Source organism: Carettochelys insculpta, chromosome 5 (assembly GCF_033958435.1).
Source record: "Carettochelys insculpta isolate YL-2023 chromosome 5, ASM3395843v1, whole genome shotgun sequence".
Lineage (NCBI taxonomy): Eukaryota > Metazoa > Chordata > Testudines > Carettochelyidae > Carettochelys > Carettochelys insculpta.
Window position 1 is genome coordinate 36,183,243 of NC_134141.1, and position 20,810 is coordinate 36,204,052.

General features: G+C 45.1%; 1 protein-coding gene across 1 annotated transcript in view; it reads left to right on the forward strand.

Moving 5' to 3' along the window:
- CNTLN (centlein) overlaps positions 1-20,810 on the forward strand; it is a 319,293-nt gene that overhangs the window by 190,978 nt on the left and 107,505 nt on the right. Inside the window, exon 13 of the mRNA XM_074994934.1 lies at positions 4,236-4,336. Coding sequence (XP_074851035.1) covers positions 4,236-4,336 — 101 coding nt within the window. The remainder of the gene's footprint in view (positions 1-4,235; positions 4,337-20,810) is intronic.

Here is a 20,810-nt window from a genome sequence, read left to right on the forward strand (position 1 = left end):
TTAAAGATTAACAAAATAATTTATTTTGTTTATTGTAATTCAGTTTCTCTTATAACCTCATCTCCCCGTCCATTTTATATTGCTTTTCATGTTCTTTTATCACTTCTCCACTCCTCTTAGCAGCCACCTTTGTGCCTTCTTTTATGCTCCTTCCTTTGCATGCAATAGTATCTCCAATTTCATCTGTAAGACTTTGGCCTTCTCTTTCTTCAAATTCTGACCCAGTCAAGTATACTTGAAAATCTTTGGGTGCTACCCCATGATAAAATAATGATTAAGAATATTATATGCAATACTAAGTCTATACAGATTACTTCTCCCAGTTCCTACCTTTTTAATTCAAAGTTTTTAAAGCAATGTTAACTCTGCAGTATTACACATCCTATATATTTTTCTGGCATGACATATGTTTAACAACTCAAAACAAAAACAGATTATAAGTCTGGAAAATAGTACATGTGTGTAATACGGCCACGTTAACATTATCATGAGACGATTAAAGCTGAACTGAAAAGTCAAAAAAGAAATTTACTTTTAATACTACTATTTTATGAAGTATAAAATAGACTCAGACTCGTAGATTTTTAAAGTAATTTTTGCACTGTTTTAATATTAATTTTGTTAGGTTCTCATGTTTCTGAACGTCTAGAGCAATATAATAGGATGGTTTATGTCGTGATGTCACACAAGGATATAGCTTGAGCTGCATTTCTTTCTGTTAACTGATGGGTGAGGGCATATTGACCATCTCTTTTTCCTTCAGTTGGTTGCAGTCTGGCGTGACATCAGAAGGAAGATTAGTATTGTCATTAAAGGAGAAAAGTTAGAAATTTATTGTTTTTTTTTTAATTTTCTTTCAGGTTGTTTTAATTAAAGCTTAGAATTTGTGAAATATTACATAAATACAGCAAAATTTGTGGAAAGATCCTAATGTTGTACAACCCATTATTTTATTGCGGCAGTAATACTGGGTCTTAAATTTCTGTCATCTTCATAACCAACAGTTCTTTTGGAGTATGTGGAGCTTTGACAATTTTTTGCTGCTGATGCTGGTGGCTAGAAGCTGAAGGAATCGTAAGCTGATGTTGAGCACTCTTCTTTCACATGTCAAACTACAATCAGGAAGCATTAGTGCAGAATAATTCTTCAGAAAGACTACCTTCCCAGTATTGATGGCTCTTCAAACAAACACCCTCTAAGGCTATGTCTAAACTGCAAGCTTCTGTTGACAAAACTTCTGTTGACAGAGCACACATTGGGAGTGTGGCCACACTTGGCCAAAACTTCGAAACGGCCATGCAAATGGCCAAATGGAAGAATACTAATGAGGTGCTGAACTGAATATTCAGTGTCTCATTAGCATTCGCACACTTCTAACTGTGGCGCTTTGAAAGCACCGCTTTTGAAATTGCCTGGGTCCGCGCGGCAACACGGGGTTCCTTTTCGAAAGGAACCTGCACATTTCAAAATCCCCTTATTCCCCTCAGCTGAGAGGAATAAGGGGATTTGGAAATGTGCGGGGTCCTTTTGAAAAGGAACCCTGTGTAGCTGTGCTGAGCTGTGCCTGTTCAAAAGCGGTGCTTTCGAAGCACCGCAGCTGAAAGCATGCCAATGCTAGTGAGGTGCTGAATATTTACATGGCCATTTCGAAGGTTTGGCCAAATGTGGCCATAGCCTGGGACTGCAGATCTCTCAGAGGAGATCTACTGGTTGTGTGCGTTGTGTCGACAACTCTAGACATAGCCTCAGATTTTGTTTGTGCTTTGGATCTTTTGAGGGCCTATAAGTATCCTGCCCTTTGCTTTCCACTTATTCAGGGAAATGGAAGCTTTCTGCACACACACAGAACAACCTTTGAAATAGTATCAAACTCATTGGCTATGGTTACACTACAGTGATCTGTCAGACTGCCCAACCGTTCTCTCAACAAAACAGGCACCCAGAAGCAGAACAGACAGGACTGCCCATTGTCCTGGGCACCCTGTTTGTTGAGGGAAGCCGCACCCCCATGCCCAAAAAAGCTTCCACACAGCCTTTTTGTCAACAAAACCTTTTGTCCACAAAAAGCGCTCTTCCTCATCTGGAGAGGTAGAAGGTTTTCGGTGCAAGTATGACATACTGTCGACAAAACACATTTTGTGTGTGGATGTTCCACCAGTTTTGTCAGCAAAACTTGCTAGTGTACCTGTAGCCAATATGTTTATCTTTTCCAGCATTTGATTCCTAACTGAAAATATATCAAACAATCCAATGTTTCTGTGTTTATACTCGTCTGTATTAGCCACAGTATGCATTAGCTTCTCTTCCAAAACAATAGTGAGTTCTCTTATTCATAGTATCTGAACTTCTAGACTGCCTTCCTTTCTCTGCAGGTACAGTAGATTATTGTTCTGCATTATCTCACAGCTCATTTTTGATCCCTGGAATGAAAGGATTGCAGAGGCAGTCTGAGTCATCCCTGACTCATCCCTGGATGAGGGGACAGGAAGTGCCTCATGTCACTAGAATCACTTTGGTCAGTCTAGAATCAGTGTGGAGGTGCTTTAAGGAAAATGCTGTCCAGACTTCACTGTATATCATTGCAATGACCTGGAGCTTTGAAAAGATAAAAAATGGGGTGTAGTTGGACAGAAAATCCTGTATTGAGAACCCTTCAAAAATGATACATTTTTAAAAGAGGGAGAAAGAAAATAAGCAGGATATAGTTGGGTTTGCATATTATGTTTGTCAACATGGTGTGGCAGGGTCGGTCTTGTTCCTGGGCCCCAGGTCCTCCGTTCAGTTCACTGGCCCCAACATATGAACCCCCTTACCCTTGCTGCCCGCTCGTTCCGGGTTCCGGCCCAGGGACCCTGGATGGCCGCTATGAGCGAGGGCCGACTCCCTTCACCCTTGCCCCTCCACCCTTGCCCTTCACCCTGGGCCACTTCCCCAGAGGATTCCCTGGTACCTCCTTCCACTAGTGGTAGCTGTTGCAACAAGTCCCCTCCTTTGTTTGGCTCCTCCAGCTGACGGGTTCCCCCGTCTCTGGTTGAGCTTCAGGCCCCCCCTGGACTGGGGCAGCCCAGACCCCCAGGTTGCTGAGGCTCCTCTACTCTTTTGTGGTCTCTGGCGTTCCTCCAAGTCTCCTTCCCTCTCCTCACTTGCCTTCCAAACTCTCCTTAACTACCCTCCCCCTGCCCTGCATGGAGAAGGGCTTATAAAGGTAGCCCTAAGTGGGATCAGTTGGCCCTAATTGATTTAGGGCAGCCTGCTCCTCAGCTGCTCCCACTCTGATTGTCAGCTCCATCTCTGCCTGGTTTTTACTCCTCTCTCCCCTCTCCTGGCCCCACCCTGCCACAGTGCTTAAAAGCATTTGTGTACAGCTCTTACTGGATAATATATGGAGACACACTTATCTCATAGAACTGGAAGAGACCTTGATTGATCATCAAGTCCAGTCTCCTGCCCTTGCAGCAGGACCTATCATCATCCCTGACAGAATTTGTTTTTAATTTATTTGCCTCAGATCACTAAATGGCCCTCTCAGGAATTGCTCTCACAACTGTGGGTTTAGCAGGCCAATGCCCAAACCACTGATCTATCCCCTAGATCCATCTAGACATGTACTTTAAGCACACAAGTAATCATATTTGTTTTAATGAGATTGCTGACCTATCTAAACACTATGTTATATTGGGTCGAGCACAAACTCTGCCTTTCTCTACTCCCTTCATTTCTCTTTCATCCCTCTATTAGTATTTTGCTAATCCCTGAAACTGTCTTTCACACCACACCCACCTATTGCTAAAAAACCTCCTACTAGTCTACATTTCCTCTTTGTATGCTGCTTGTGTACATACACATACATGTATACAGAAGTGGGCAAATTTTCATTTATGCTAAGGCCTCTTCACTTTGTCAGTGTCCTAAAGTGATCTCAGCATAATGAAAATGTGATCTACATATGAAGGTATGTGCCTAGGGGGAAGGAGCTGAAAGCACTAAGGTAGGTATCTGAATTTGTGTCTGAGTTTTGTGAATTTACTGGGTGTTGTGATGTTATGTCAGTTTTTACTTACAATGGCAGTTATACAAAGTATCTACAGTCTAAAACAATAGCATCCTTATTGAAATCACATATGTTACCTTGCCAGTAACATTTATTTCAATATGTTTTTCGTTTAATTTTGTTTCATATTATTATTAGGATGTGTTTTTCTCTTTCCTTCTTACTTGCTTATGTTATTTTTTAGATTGAATCTTGAAGAAGAATTAGATCAGATGAAAGTACGTAGCTCTATGGATAAGGCTACAATACAAGAACTGAATCTGTGTCTCCAAGAAGAAAGAGAAGGTAAAAAAAAAAAAAGTACAATTGCATAATATTCTCATTGCCAGAAAATATTTTATTTGATGAGTTTACTTTTATCAGAAGAATGAATATATATATATATATATATATATACACACACACACACACACACACACACACACACACACACATATATAAAATTTCTGATTTGGAATTCTGCCTAACCCCACACACACAATTTTTTTTTAAAAGTACAGTTAAACTTCTTTTAGCTTTCTACATGATGGAGCTGGTAATCATTCATCCTAAAAAGGAAATAATTTTCCAAAACTTTGTATCCTGAGAGTTCAAGGTGCCTGGCGTAGTTTCCAGATTCTGATGCAATAAAAACTGCAATTTCAGATTCAGAATTTTTATGATATCCCCAGTAACCAAATAAATTTGTACATGAACCAAAATGGTGGAAATATGTGAAAATAGTATCCACAAGATTGCTTCTGTTTCTGTGTTCTTAATATCTCTTTGTGCCTATTCTCTTGTACCGCTGTTCGTCGCTTGATTTATTAGAAATGTTTGTGACGTACACCAAGTTTCAAGAGAACCATTTTAGTCTCATGGGACACTGCTTTTCTAGAAGGTTCCCTAGGATCAGCAGAACTAGTGGTGATATCCGGCAGGTTTTAATGTGAAGAAGCCCCATTGTAGGGGAACTGCAGAATTTGTGAGTAATGTTTTTTTAAAAAGCGTATGTTTTACAACTATGCATCTTGTCTCATTAAAAGCAGTGAAAGCATCCAGCTGCGAAAAACAGCAGGGTTGTGTCTACACTTGCTCCCAACATCGAGGGGGCATGGTAATCAGGGCCACAGAAGATTACTAACAAAGTGCTGCATTGAATACGGAGCACTTCATTGGGCTAATTTTCCCCCAAGGCAACTTTGAACCTTCAGACTTTGAAGTGCCTGTGCTACTTCAAAGTCCCTTTACACCTCAAAAAGTGACCCTGATTACCATGCCCCCTTTGAAGCTGGGGGTAAGTGTCGACAGAGCTCAAGTGACTGGATTCTCACCTGTAGCTTATTAATTCTTGTTTTCATGAAGAATAGGGTGAATTGATTTTAATCAACTTTCTCCCTTTGTACTTCAATTGTTTTCTCTAAAAGGTTGCATTTGCTTTGGTTAATATATCTGTTAGAGTATGCTGATTTATAACTATATTGAGCCTTACCCACTAGATTTGATATATCATTTTGCTACCTAGATAACTATAACATCATAGCTATATACATTTATTAAAAAAATTATATGGCTTAATATTTTGAGATATTTTTTTAAGTTTTTGGCCTTGCTATGTTTTAAAATGCTGAATGATATACTGTTTACTTCCTAGATAATTAACTTTTTGCTCTTGATTATCTATAAACAGTATTTAATTCAAAGGTTTTGAAAGAGGCTAATGGAGTCTTATGTCTACACCAGAGCAATCTGTCAACATAAGTTACTGTCGGAAGATATCTTCTGGCAAAACTTCTGATAACAGATTGCAGCCAGATTGCAAAGTAGATTGAAAGAACAATCCTCTCTGTCGACAGACTGGACTGTCAATGGACTGCCCAGCCTCTCTCTCAACAAAATGGCAAACGGGAAGCAAAGCAGACAGGGCTGCCTGGTGTCCTGGAAGTCCTCTCTGTTGACAGAAGGGTCACCCCAGAATGTTCGGACTGGCTTTCTGTCAACAGATTTCTTTAGAGAGACATTCTGTCTCAGGGTGCAGCATCAGAATGCTGTTGACAAGAGTGCCATGTTCTGTCGATTTACTGTTGTTTGAACAACTTGGAAATGTGGAGACTCTGTGGATTTTGTGTAGACATAGATAGTATATTTACTCTCTATTTAAATATTTTAAGAGATTATAATAAAGTAAGGCCTTAACATATTCTATATTTTATATTCAATATATTAAATATTTTTGTATTTAATGCACGTATTTTCAAGAGGCTGGTTTTGCAAAAGCAAAACTTAATAAAATTTTAATAGTAAAATTAAAGAAATCTCATTTAAATTAAAAAAAACCTGATTAAAGAAAAAGCTTTCAAAATCATCAGTTTTTATCTACTGTGAGAACAGTTACCTACCTGGAGGAATCAATGTAAGGATTTAAAATATTGACTTCAAAATCATCCCCCACCCCACCCCCAACTTCTGCCAGTTTTAATCTGCCTTCAAACAGAACTGGCATTGGAGAGGCAGCTGGTAGCTAGGAGTGAGTTGTCTGCCTGCTGAGCAGTAACCCTGTCACTTTCTAAAAAAAATTCAGATCTCAGGAATCTTAAAGGCCCCGAAGTATTTAGCATTTGAACACTTAAAAGAGCCTCACACTTTTACAAAATAAAGCACTTTTTATTTTATGAAATATATATTCTTCTCTCTTTCCAGAAATTATATACATAAATTTCAGACTGTAAATACATTGGCCACTTGCACTTGTGAGGTAATTGAAGACAAAAGGTTAAACACAGTAGTGATGTGTAGGTATCCAATTTAATTGCATTTCCTATCAATTGTTGCTTACCTGAACACTATAAATATTCATATTTTTTCTAGAGATAAGTAACTGGCTGAAATCCAAGGATATATTTTAAGTAAGAAGTCTCCTTAGTGTGTCAGAATGGATTTATTCCAGCCTTCTGAAAGTAATGTTTACCAGTCAAGTCATAAAAATGACTCATTCATCCATACTGCAATGATGAGCTGTGTCTCTTGTGTTCCTTCTGCACACTTTAGAAGATGCAGAGTTCGAGAAAGCCTGGTGTCATAGACAGTTTTGCACACTTTTCTGGTTTGACTCCTAGGAGCTTGACACTGTAGAAAACACGATGTTTATGAAGTTTCTTATGCCATCTTAACTTTAATGGTGTGATGGAATGTACAGGCTTTACTGTGACTAGGGAGCTAAGGGGACCCTACCCTGTCTTACTGGTGATCCTTGACAAGCCTTTGTCAACACAGACAATTATTATTTTTAGTTAAAGCCCAACCAACATTTTCAGTTTTGGCTCACAGCCACAGCCACACAGGCAGTAATTGATTTCAGCTCATAAAAAGTAGAAATGAACCCTGTTAAGCTTACAGCCAAGACTTTGTTGGTTTAGATGTTAGGACAGATCCCTTGAGAGATACTTCTACATGCAGTAGAAGCTGTGTTATTTGGTATCTGGATAACTGGCACACTCAGTTAACTGGCATCTGCCAGGGGTGGTGGCAGCAGGACTTAATAACCAGCACATTTGATTAGTGAGTGCTTGGTTTTCTTTTGGAGAGTACAAGGGGCAGTGGCAGGAAGGTGTTTTTAAGTTTAATCTGAGTTTCCTGCAGGCCATCTTTCTAGATTGTCAAACTATGCCCTCCTACGGGGATTCTCAAACTTCATTGCACTGCAACCAGCTTTTCACAACAAAAATTACTGCATGACCCATGGAGAAAGGACCAAAGCCTGAAGACTCCTGAGTCACAACCCCCTCAGTGCAGGGGAGGACTTCAGCTTTATTCTTATCTGGTGGGACTTGGACTTCAGTCCTAGGCGCCAGCAAGTCTAAGGCAACCCCAATGACTCCATTAACACGGAGCCATTACCCACTTTGGGATCACCACTGCCCTGTTACAAATTCTTTGTTTTGTTTGTCTTAAAAAAAAAAAGGCGGGGGGGAGTTTGCTGACAGAAAATATAGGTGGGCATTCTGCAGCTGCAGACCTCTTCTTATGTTGAAGACAAGAACACAGTTTCTGGGTGTGTCCTAAAAAAGTGTTTAGAAGCTGAACTCTGCTATCATAGAAAGATCTGCAAATTGGAACATTCACTTTATGTAGCTTAGGAGGCAAGCTCAAAGGTAGGTGTTGAACTTCCTAAGTGCCACTGGAGGGGGAACAAAGGTATATGTATTACATTTCACACTTCGTTGGATAAATTGTTAGGTATTTGCATTTGGCTGAATGTGCTTCCCAATTGACTTCTGTGACAGATAGATGTTAATCAGAACCTAAATTACACCACTTTTGAGAAAGTTTGAAGTGAAACCATTCAGTCATTTAGTAATTTGAATGACTAAGTCATTTTTTAAAATGTGGAGCCAGTGTACAGCTTTCCTCAGCTTTCTTTCACGAATCACTCAATTTTAACACTTAATACTTTCAACAGAAAGAGATTTTAAATAAGCGCTGTAGGAGATTTTAAAATAAGGTTTTCAATTACACTATTGAAAAACAAAGAAGTAATGACAAGAAGGATTTTGCATGTTTCACATGCACACACACGCACACAATGAGTCGCTAACCTTCAGTTTATTTGAAAAATTGAACATACCTTTAACTGTAGAGTCAGACAGCTCCTTCAGAATAAAACTTCCTCTTTGAGTGATTGTGCATGTCCATTCAATATAGGTATTTGTGTCTGTGCTCGCCACATGCACTGGTGCCAGATTTTCTCTTAGCTGTATTCGTAGCACAGCCAACTCAGGCATGGAATAGTATGTGCATGCTACACTGTGTAGGAGCCCCCTCCACTCACAGTTATTTCTTGCCACCATTGATGTTGCTTGGAAATTGCTCATCTCAGCATTCACTGGCCGTGTCTACATGAGCCCCAAACTTCGAAATGGCCATGCAAATGGCCATTTCAAGGTTTACTAATGAAGCGCTGAAATGCATATTCAGCGCTTCATTAGCATGCGGGCGGCAGCGGCACTTCGAAATTGATGCGCCTCGCCGCCGCGCAGCTCGTCCAGACGGGGCTCCTTTTCGAAAGGACCCTGGCTACTTCGAAGTCCCCTTATTCCCATGAGCTGATGGGAATAAGGGGACTTTGAAGGAGGCGGGGTCCTTTAGGAAAGGAGCCCCGTCTGGACGAGCCGTGCGGCGGCGAGACGCGTCAATTTCGAAGTGCCGCGGCCTCCCGCATGCTAATGAAGTGCTGAATATGCATTTCAGCGCTTCATTAGTAAACTTCGAAATGGCCATTTGCGTGGCCATTTCAAAGTTTGGGGCTCGTGTAGACGTAGCCACTGTTACACATTTCCTTAGTTTGACTCAGTTTTCCCTGTAAATAGTTCCATTCTTAGTTATTTTATTGTTCTAAGTAGCTAGCTAGTGTAGGTCCCATAGGGACTCAGCCTAGGGTCAGGGCATGCCCCATTCCTCAGGCTTCAAGTGCTGTTGCAATTGCAGTCAGACCATGCTAGTGAGTGACCCCCACTGCAACTGTTTGTGGTGCTGAGGAAAGGCTCACATAAGTAATAAATGGTGCATTTGCAAGTCTTTCAAATCTCCTACCAAAACAGATAAATTATTTTGCTAGTCTTTAAAGTGCTACCTGACTGCTTTTTTGTTTTGTTAAGGTAGAGACCAACATAGCTGTCTCTCTCTTAAAAAGGAGAGGGGCATTCATCTAATGGCTCTCCTGATGGAATCCTGCTTAGCTCCAGTGCGAGAGCACTTAGCCTTGACACTGAGCACCAGTGCATTGGTGCACAGTGCTCCGCCAGTGCCTTTGGCCTGCCAGCACCATTCCCCAACTCTGCGCATGCCTAGGCGAGGCAGGGGCAAATCTCTGGGATCTAAAAAGGATAGGCCTGGGACACTGATGATGGTGGAATCTTCTGCTCTGGTACAGAAGACATCTCAGATTCCTTCAGAGTGCAGCTCCCCCCTTGCTCCCTGGCTCCTTCTCAGAGCAATGTTGAACAGCTCTGGGTAACATTGACACAGGAAGCGTGTCAGGTGGCCCAGCACATACTGTCAAAGCCGGTGCCACCCATCCTAGTAGTCATTGAAGTCCCCAGTTCATGACTCCCATAGCATGTCTATGAGGAGTGCAGGGGTTGGCAGTTGAGCTCTGCTTCCTGAGCTCTTAGGCCAATCAGCGCCAGTCCCACAGCCACTCTTCAGTCTGCTACAAGCCTGCTGGCACCAGTGCCTACACCACACGTCTCCTACCAGCCACAACTCTCTGGAGGACCAGTTTCAATGTTTCTCCATGTCACAGGCATCAGTATCAGTCATCAGTGCATGGTACTGAAGCCAGACCTCATTCCTGGTCCCTCAGTAGGAATGCTGGGACAGGCAGCCTTGGCAAGGCTCCATGGGTAATGCAAATACTTTGTACCTGGCAAAGGGACACAAGTACCTTTATCCCCGTTCAGTAATTGCCATAAGTAAGGTCACCTTCCAGGACAGATGCAGAGGGGAGCATATGACCATGTGCTCAAAAGGCAGTCGGGTAAGCTGGCAGAGGGCCAGGCTAAGGGCCTACTGAGGAACAGGGGGCCGTATATATGGAAAGAAATGCTCAAGACCCCTCAGTAATCTGACTGTTGTGTTGTGGGAACATGGAGAATTGGCTTTAAATGGGTGGGTGAAAAACTGAGATTATTTCTGAGTATGTCCTGATGGATGTTAATGCCAAGTCCCCTCCTTCAAGTTGAGAAGATAATCGAGGGTGGTCAGGATAGGTGCCTCCATTGGGTGAGATTTCACTGCTCAGTCCGCACTGAAAACCAAGTCCATTTGGGTACATAAGTCTGCCTCATTGATGTCTTATGGATTCTCAAGAGGACCCTCTGAACTGCACCCAAACAGAACTGTTCCTTCTCATTCTGCCATGGACAGTCTCTGAGTCGTGCACCTTGACATCAGAGCCCCCATACATGATCTTCTTGAAAGACAATGTGCAGCTGCAACCATACCCTGCCTTTTTAACGAAGGTGGTCTAAGTCTTTCACATGGGTCAGGATATCTTTCTCCCAGTCTTCTCCCCAAAACCTCTTGTGACCAATGAGGAGATATGACTGCACCTACTGGATGTCCACAAGCCGTTCGCTTTCTACACGGACAGAACAAAGCCATTCTGTAAGTTCCCCCAGGTCTTTGTCACTGAAACTGAAAGAATGATGGGGTTCCCATTATCCACACAGAGATCTCTAATTGGATAATCTTCTGCATTGGGACATGCTATCAGCTAGTGGTTGCGTACATGCCTGTGCTTGCCAGGGCTCACTTGACCATGGTGCAAGCTTCTTCAGTGGCCGTCCTTGTCAGTGTTTCTGTTCTGGACATTTGAAAGACTGCAACATGGGCCTTGGTGCACAACTTTGCTACTCACTATGCCCTGGTGCAGCAAGCCCAAGAGGATGCTGCCTTCAGAAGAGCTGTGTTGCAGTCAGTACGTTAGTTAACTCCTCCTGTCTCCAGACACATTGCTTGCAATGACCTACGTTGAATGGACATGAACTATCACTCAAGAAGAAAAGACAGTTAACTCTTTCCATTCTTTGAGATATGGTGCTTGTGTCCATTCAATGTCCTGCCCTTCTTCCCACTGTCAGTTTTCTAGCAAGAAGAAACTGAGCTTGGAGGGGGACATGGGTGCCCTATATAGCATGGCATGTACATGCCACTCCAGGGGTGCTTGTGCCAACCCGTCCCCGCCATGGGTACTGCTATGCTAAAATCTTCTGTCACCTATGCATGTGGCGAGCAACACACCTCTGTTGTATGGACATGAGCAACGCATCTCAAAGAACATCATTTACAGAAAAGGGTAGCTGACTTTTATATATTTCTATATCTACCGCTCCACACACATACTATACTGCTAAGAACACAATAAAAACATTTTTAGGATGACAGAAGGTGATGTGTAACAGTTGCATTCACAGTTTATAACAGTAATTGAGCAAACAAATTAGATCACGTTATAGTTGTTAAAGTTCATGCTTTCAGCTCAGTCTCACTTATATATCACTTAGGCCATGGCTGCATTCAAAAGCTTTCAGCTTCTCAGCTGTATCAATACAGCTGTGCTGCTATAAGATCTCTTGTGTAGCTGTTCTATGCCAATGGGAGAGAGCTCTCCCACTGACATAATTAAAAGACCTCCAAGGAGGGGTTGAAGCTATGTCAGCGGGAGAGGGTCTCCCACCAGCACAGCACTGTGCACACCCACCCTTCTTTTGGGTTAACTTATGTCACTCAGGAATGTTTTTTCATACCCCTGAGCAACATAAATTATACGAATAAAAATGCCAGTGTAGATATAGCCTTAGTTAAAACAGTTCATACATTCAGAAGTACTTCCATGAAAAAAAGCCAGCAGAAGGAGCAGCAGAAGTGAGCGAGAAGAAGTTCCGTTGACAGAATAGGTTTTTTTAATTTTGAAGTTCACATTCCAAAAGCAAACCATTTTAGGAGGAGAAATTGGAAACTATTTTCTTTGAAGATCGATTGTAGGCCTACTAGTGTCTCCCTTTATCCTTCACATACTAAGATAAATCAGCTAAGAAATGCTGCTTCTGGAACTATTCCACCTTTTTTGTGAAGTTTGTGCATCAAAAAGGAAGTAAATGAAAGAAAACCACATTTACTATATTCCATAAAATATGGAGACATGAACTATATTTTTTCAGAACAAAAATAAATTTACAAACTGAGATAGTTTTGTCAGTGTTTTATGTAAGGGAAATGAAATTTATAAACAAAGTTATTTGTGTGTTCTGATAATATTGCTTTTAATTTTGCTGAAGCAAGCCAGTTTATCATTCAGAATAAAGATGGGGTTTTCTGCCTCAAGATTTACTGTCAAACTTCTTAGCAGATTTCAAAGCATATTCTAATGCTTCAGTGCAGGCTAAAGCCATTTTATTCTTCTTTTTGTTTACACTGATCCAAGGTTCCAGGACCCTGCAATGCTGAAGGGTCTAAACTTGAGGTAATCCAGGGCTCAGGGTCCAAACCTTATTGTTTTGCAATGTAGATAGAGCCCTGCTTGGGAATCAGATGGAAGTATCCCATAATTTCCCACTGTATCAGAGAGCCTACTGGGCTTGTAATGGAGAGTGAACTGATCATACCATTTGTAAGTGATCTTCTTCCTAGTAATATGTAGGGTTGGTAGTAGAATTTTCCCACAATGCAACACAAGCTTGAGATTAAACAGGCTACATTATTGGGTGTGGGAGTGCTAAGAACTTGGAGATTTGTGTCCCTTCAAAATTAGCTTGATGTGGACGTGGTAATAATGAATGAGACCACATGTAGTACCTTTGTGAGCTATAGTCCTCTAAATATATAAATGTTCTATGTATCATCCTGAGCTATGGGCTGTGTTCCAGTCCCTGGGGAAGAGTTACAACAGCTCATCTAAGAACTAAAAACAGTAGTGGTGATTATTGCAGTTCCTAGTATTGTACACAACTCCAGAGAAGTACCTGTCCCAGTGATGGTTGCAAATACAATCTCCAACAGGTGCCAGAAGTCAAGGACACAGAGAAAGGGCTTTTTATATAAAAGGCCAGCCTGAACACAGAGCATGGCCATCTCTTGTTTTCCTCCATCAAATGGAACAGATCTTTGGGCTCCCAGCTGAACCCAATCCTACTGATTAATGGGAAGAATTTGAATCTGGTGGTCCACTTAGGAGTGATGTGCAACTTCTGGTATGTTTAATGTATATCCTGAGCTTTTATTGTTCTGTGCGTTTTCTATGTATGTTTTTGCCCTCAAATAAATATCTTCTGCTTTGAAAGAAGTGTTTGTGTTGCTGATAAATCACTTTGATTGTCCCAGAAGAAGATCTAAAGAGCAGATATTGGAGGTTTGTCAGACATGCCTGAGATAATCACAGTGAAATGCAAAGGACTGAAACCAAAAACCCTAGTTACAAGATGGGATGAGGGTTTCTTTCCAGAACAAACTGATGGCTAGAGTACTGGGACCTGAGGAGCATTTCTGGAGCAGACCACAGAGGAAGGTTAAAGCTCCAGTGAGAGTTGAAACTGGGACAGTGAGATACAGACAGTACAATGTAGTTAAAAACAGAGAGGCTGAAACTTCATCAAATGTTATTATCTAAGTAGGGTAACTAAAACAAGTTACCTAGGAAGGTTTTCCCACTGTAGGTTAGGCACCAATGGACAGTGATGCACTGTCAGCCTGATTATGAGTGTGAAGGTCTTGCCCACACTATGATCTTTAGCATTCCATATGACCATAATTGGATACAGGTTTCCTGATCTCCTCTCCTCCTATTCACTGGAAGTAGGAGAAAGAAGAGGAGGGGGGCCAGCAAGCTGCATCAGACTTAGAAGCATATTCACCACTTTGCAGTGTTGGGCCCGGGACTAAATTTCAAGAAACTCATTCAGTTAAAGGGTCCTCAGTCACACTTTCGAAACCATTGAGCCCACCAAAGTTGCCAGTTGTAGGAGTTTGCAATTGTAATAAAAACCCCTTGCCTCCTGGCCTTCCCTCCTTGCTAGCCCTGGATAATTTGGATACCAGGTGGAAGATGAAGGAAAAAATATATAGCAACTTGTCAGTTTTGCTAAATAGGAAAAATCCTTTCCAGATCCTCAAATCAGATCCCCAGCAACATAGAAGAGGCAGTAACTAGGGTAGGAATGGGAAGGCTACCACAGCGGTCCCATCCAGGAAGGAACCTGCATGCACCCCTTAACTAAACAGGAAGCAGTAACCCAGCCCACTCCCAATAGACAGGACAAGCGGTAGTGCTTGTAACAAGCTGCAGCATGCCATCCCCGTTCCTTCTGCATTCCCATAACATGCAGCATGAGGAAGAGGGGGTGATAAGAAGCAGGGTGGTGAGGAGGGTAAAGCCATAGTCCCTGTCTGCCAAAAGTGAAGCGTGGAGGGGTCAAAAGGAGTACTTTGAACACTTCCTCAGCCACAGTCTTCCTTGCCCCTTATCCCTGAGGGCATTTCCACTAGTCCTGGCCCCACCAATGTCTAATGGTGATTGTTAAAGTGAGCATTAGTCTTGGGTATTTCACTGATTTGTCCAAACTAAAATCTGTAAACCAAGTGCTTTTCACTCATTGTCTGGTTTTTAAAAACTTGGTTCCTTTACTGCATCAGTGTGCATCTGATGACTTCCTAGTGGTAAAATTGTATTGCTATCACTGTTGAATTACTACGCCTATAGTCACCTCAAAACCAGATGTGCTGATTTTAAATAAAATGAAGTGTTCACTTCAAGGGGTGTTTGTTAATTCTGTTTTCTCAGTGGGACATAATTATACTTCTTCCTCGAGTGTCCCCGTGGGTGCTCCACGATAGGTGTTGGGCTCGCCCCGGCGCCGCAGATCGGATCTTTCCAGCAGTTTCTGCTGGACCACGCATGCGCCGGCGCATGCCGCTCCCCTGCGCGCTCCCGGCCATGTGCGTGATCCGGTCCCCACGAGTTCCTTCTTAACCACCATCGGCTGCAGACAGAATCTGCTCAGGCTGCGGCCAGAGTCAGCGTATTTAGAGTTTTTCAGAGTTTTAGAGCTCTCTTTCAGAGTTCTTAGTTAAATTGTTTGTTTCTTTATTGCAAAAAAAAAAAAATATATATATATATATATATAAAGTAGAAAGTCTTAGAAACGAGAGGAGGAGCGGAGGCACCCCGGGGACGTGAAGGCCAGTAGGCCTCCTGCTGCAGCAGGCTGGAGTCTGTGAGAGGGGAACAGGCACAGAGAAGGTGCTAAGTACCCTATTAACAGCTCAAAGACTCACCGCAGTGTCCTCTTTAGGATTCAAGAAGTGTGAGTCCTGCCGCGAAGCTATGCCGGCCTCTGATGGGCACAGTCAATGTATCAGATGCCTGGGGGAATCACACGTCACCCAGAAATGCTCCTTCTGTGGAAAGCTCACGGCCAGAGCCAGAAAGGATAGAGAAATGCGGCTGAAAATGCTGCTGTTTGATAAGGCCCTCCAGCCAGACGTGCCGGAGAGGCCTCAACCGAAGGGACCCACAGGGCTCCATAAAAGGAAGGTGGTGTCCCTCACCCCCTCGGTGCAGAAACGGAGGAAGCTCTCTCTAGCCCGATCCCTGCCGGCGGTCACAGTGAGCGGGACGGGCGTAGCTCACAGCCTCCAGCTGCAGTCACAAGCAAGGGGCAGCGCAGCAGCGCACGTGGCAGAGGCTGAGCCTCCGATTACTGAACAGTCAGCCCACACATTCAGAGCGGCGGCCAGGCAAGCGCCGGAACCGGCGGCACCGCCGCAAGCGGCACCAACGGTTCAGGGCCAACAGGCACATAGCCTGCAGGCACCGGAGGAGACCACCCGCGCAGCAGATGAGCGTGCCGAGCGCGGCGCCGACAGCGGGGCCGAGATCCCCGGCACGGGGAGGGGCGGAGCCAGCCCCACAGGGGAGGGGAAAGGCAGCGAAAACCCGGCACCGCAGCCCTTCTCTGGACAGGGCTGCTCTCAACAAGTTCACCCCTTATGCTGCGAACACCAACCAGGAGACATGGGTCTCCCCCAGCCTACCCAGAGCCTCCTTCCCCGTTCCTCCAACCAGCCTCACCATGGCTCGGGCCACCCTCGCCTTTTCTGGGATTTGACCCTCTGGAGTACTACCACAAACCAGTTTCACCATTGTCTCAATCATCCAGACGATCTCGCTCCCCCAGACATCGGGGGTATGCACCTCAAGAGTGGTCCAGGTCTCCATCTCAGGAACCATGCCCGTGCTGCCACGGTCGTCCTTATCACGCCGGGCATAGACATCACAGGCATACACCCAGGGGCAGGTCCCCCTCGACCGCCCAGTACCCCCGCGGGCACTCACGGACGGGGATGGAAACACAGCTGTCTCAAGGGGAGCTGATTTTGGAACCCCGAGATTTTCCCTCGCAAGCCTCTAGTGAGAGGGTGTACCACCGGCAGCAGGACCCTGAGAGTTCAAGGGAGATCTACCCTAGTGGTTCCTCCTTGTCCTCCCTCGATGAGGCTATGGCCCCCGGGGATGTTGCCCCCCCCGGACGACCTCAAACAGTTTCAGGAGCTGTTTAAAAGGGTGGCTTTCACGCAAGGCATCCAAACAGCAGAGGTGCAGGAGAAGCACCACAAGCTCCTCAAAAACCTGAGGCCTCCGGCCTCGTCCAAAATCGCTATCCTGCTCGACGAAGCAATCATGGAGTCTGCTACTGCCATATGGCAGACGCCGGCTTCCTCTCCACCTATAAACAAGAGGGCAGATAAGAAATACTTGGTCCCGGCGAAGGGCATGGAGTTTCTGTTTAGTCACCCACAACCAAATTGTCTGGTGGTAGAATCGTCTCAGCAGAGATCGAAGACTTCCCAGTACAAAGCCGGGGGAATGGATAGAGATGCCAAGAAACTAGAGCTATTTGGCAGAAAGGTATACTCCTCCTCCACCCTGCTGCTGAGAATGGCTAATTATGCAGCACGTCTAGCGAACCACAATTTCAACAATTACTCCAGGCTTGCTTCTCTCATGGATTCGCTTCCAGAAGATAAGAAGCCGGTGCTGAAGGCCATCGTGCAAGAGGGCTATGCAGCTTCAAGGACGGGAGTCCAGATTGCCCTGGACATAGTGGACACGGCGGCACGCTCAACGGCTATGGCAGTGGTCATGCTCAGGGAATCCTGGCTCCAGACATCTGGTATCCTGAGGGATCTGCAGGCAAAAATTGTCGATCTCCCTTTCGACACGCAGAAGTTGTTTGCAGAGTCAACTGATTCGGTCCTTCATTCCAGTAAAGACTCAAGAACCACACTCAGAACACTGGGTATTTATACCCCTCCATTCAGAAAGAAAAAGTATAACCCTCAACAACGGCGATACCTGTACCAACCTCAGCGTGCTCAGTACCAACGGGGCTACGAAGAAGGGCGGCATCAACAGCAACAACAGCATAGAACTCCCAGGCGACGTTCCCAACAAGGCCGTGCATCCTCGGGGCAGGCCCAAAGGCAACAAGTTTGACGGACAGATCGAGGGCTGCACTATTACTACCATCGCGCAATGTCATCCACAATTAATGTTCCATCATTGCCTCCGACCGTTCCACTCACAATGGCAAAAGATCACCACAGACAAGTGGGTACTAGAGATCATAGCCACGGGTTACGTGATCCCCTTTCAGTCGCTCCCACCGCCAAGACCTCCTCCCAGGCCTCATCTCAGAGATGCCTCCCACGAGGCGAAACTCAAGCACAAGGTGGACCACCTGATGCTTATAGGGGAGGTCAAAAGAGTGCCGGAGCGACTTCAAGGGAAAGGGTTTTATTCCCGATACTTCCTCACAGAGAAGAAAACAGGAGGCTGGAGGCCCATCTTAGATCTTCGAGGCCTCAACCGGTACTTGCGTAAACAACGCTTTCGGATGATCACAGTCTCCTCTATACTCACGGCACTGGACGACGGAGATTGGTTTGCAGCCCTCGACTTACAAGATGCGTATTTTCATATAACGATCCACCCGGCTCACAGACGTTTTCTCCGGTTTATGGTTGGCAAAGAACATTTCCAACACAAGGTTCTGCCATTCGGCCTCTCCTCGGCCACCAGAGTCTTTACCAAGACCCTGGCAGTGGTGTCAGCCTACCTGCACAGAAAGCGGGTATTTATATTCCCATATCTGGACGACTGCCTACTGAAAGGGGCCTCGAAAGCGGAGGTACTACGCATGATACGCGTAACAGCAAACACATTTTCTTCGCTGGGCCTGGTCATCAACCTTGCGAAGTCAAAGATCGACCCCACACAGGACATAGAGTTCATAGGGGCATGCATAAATTCTATCACAGCAGGGGTTTATCTACCCAATGCTCGCTTTCGCACCATCGGTTCCCTGGTACAAGTCATTACATACAGCCCCACGGTGCCGGTTTTAACGTGCTTGCAGCTGCTCGGCCACATGGCAGCGGCAACGTTCGTGGTACAGAACGCCAGATTGCATATGCGCAACCTACAACATTGGCTGGTGAGCGTTTACAAGCCGGCATCCCATACCGTCCACAGGGTGGTGTCACCCACGACAGAGGTATGCAGATCCCTGCAATGGTGGGTAAACCCCAAGAACATGCTAACAGAGGTACCCTTTCACCAACCACAAATCTCTATTTTTCTCACCACCGACGCCTACCACATAGGGTGGGGAGCATATATGGGCGAAAAGGTGACGCAAGGACTGTGGTCCCCTACGGAACAGTCACTGCATATAAATATTCTGGAGCTCAGAGCGGTGTTCAACGCCTGCAAACGCTTTCAAGACCACATACAAGGCAAGGTAGTTGGGATCAATACAGACAATATCTCCACCATGTTTTATATAAACCGACAAGGCAGAGCTCGATCCCGTGCCTTATGTGCGGAAGCAGTCCGGCTGTGGAACTGGTGCATCGCCAACAATATAACGTTGAAAGCCTCGTACTTACAAGGCGCTCACAACGTGAAGGCAGACCAGCTGAGCAGGCACTTCGCACTCACACACGAGTGGCAGATCCGCTCCGATCTGCTACGACCGATTTTTCATGCATGGGGGTTTCCCCAGATAGACCTGTTTGCCACTCAGCACAACAAGAAGTGCCCCCAATACTGCTCAAGGGCAGGACTGGGGTGGGGGTCCCTGGGGGACATGTTCGCAATTTCGTGGAAGGGCACACTGCTTTTTGCGTTCCCCCCCACGGTGCTCATCCACAAGGTCCTGCAGAAAGCCAGGAGGGAGGGAGCCCGCATGATCCTAGTGGTCCCCACATGGGATCGACAGCAATGGTTCCCCTTGCTTCTCTGCACGTCGGATCGTCCATCACTTCCCCTTCCAGTAGCGCCGGACCTGCTCACGCAGGCCCAGGGGTCCATAGTGCATCCTCACCCCCGAGGCCTGCACCTACAAGCATGGTTAATCCATGGCTCAGCTCCCTAGAAAGTACATGTACGGAGGGAGTGCAACAAGTCCTGGAAAGTAGCCGAAGGATCTCCACCAGGAAGACCTACAAACACAAGTGGACTCGATTCACTGCATGGTGTTCCACCAAGCAGTTAGATCCCCTTGAAGTGCCTATACCTGTCATAATAGAATACCTACTGGACCTCAAGAGAGGTGGGCTCTCCATCTCCTCGTTGAAGGTCCATCTCGCCGCTATATCGGCTTTTCGGCATGAAGAGGAAGGGCCCACGGTGTTTGCCCATCCTATTGTTACCAGGTTCCTGAAGGGGCTGGTAAACCTGTACCGCACTCGGAAACCGCTTCCACCATCGTGGAGCTTGGACCTGGTGCTCAGCGCGCTAACGGGACCACCCTTTGAACCCTTAGCCACGGTTTCCCTCCATCTCCTTACGATAAAGACAACCTTCCTTCTTGCAATCACGTCAGCTCGCAGGGTCAGTGAGCTCGCAGCAGTTATGGCAACGCCGCCCTGCACGGTATTCTCAAAGGAGGCGGTAACCTTACGGCTGCACCCAGCCTTTGTTCTGAAAGTTTCTTCAGAGTTCCACCTTAACGAACCTATAGTTTTATCCTCGTTTTACCCGAAGCCTCACAGCTCCAACAAGGAGGCATGCCTGCACCTCCTGGACGTAAGGAGGGCGTTGGCCTTCTACATAGACAGAACTAAGTCCTTCCGGAAAACGGACAGACTCTTAGTCTCTCTCGCTCCCAGATCAAAAGGAGAGGGTCTCTCTTCACAGAGAATATCGAAGCACATTGTGTCC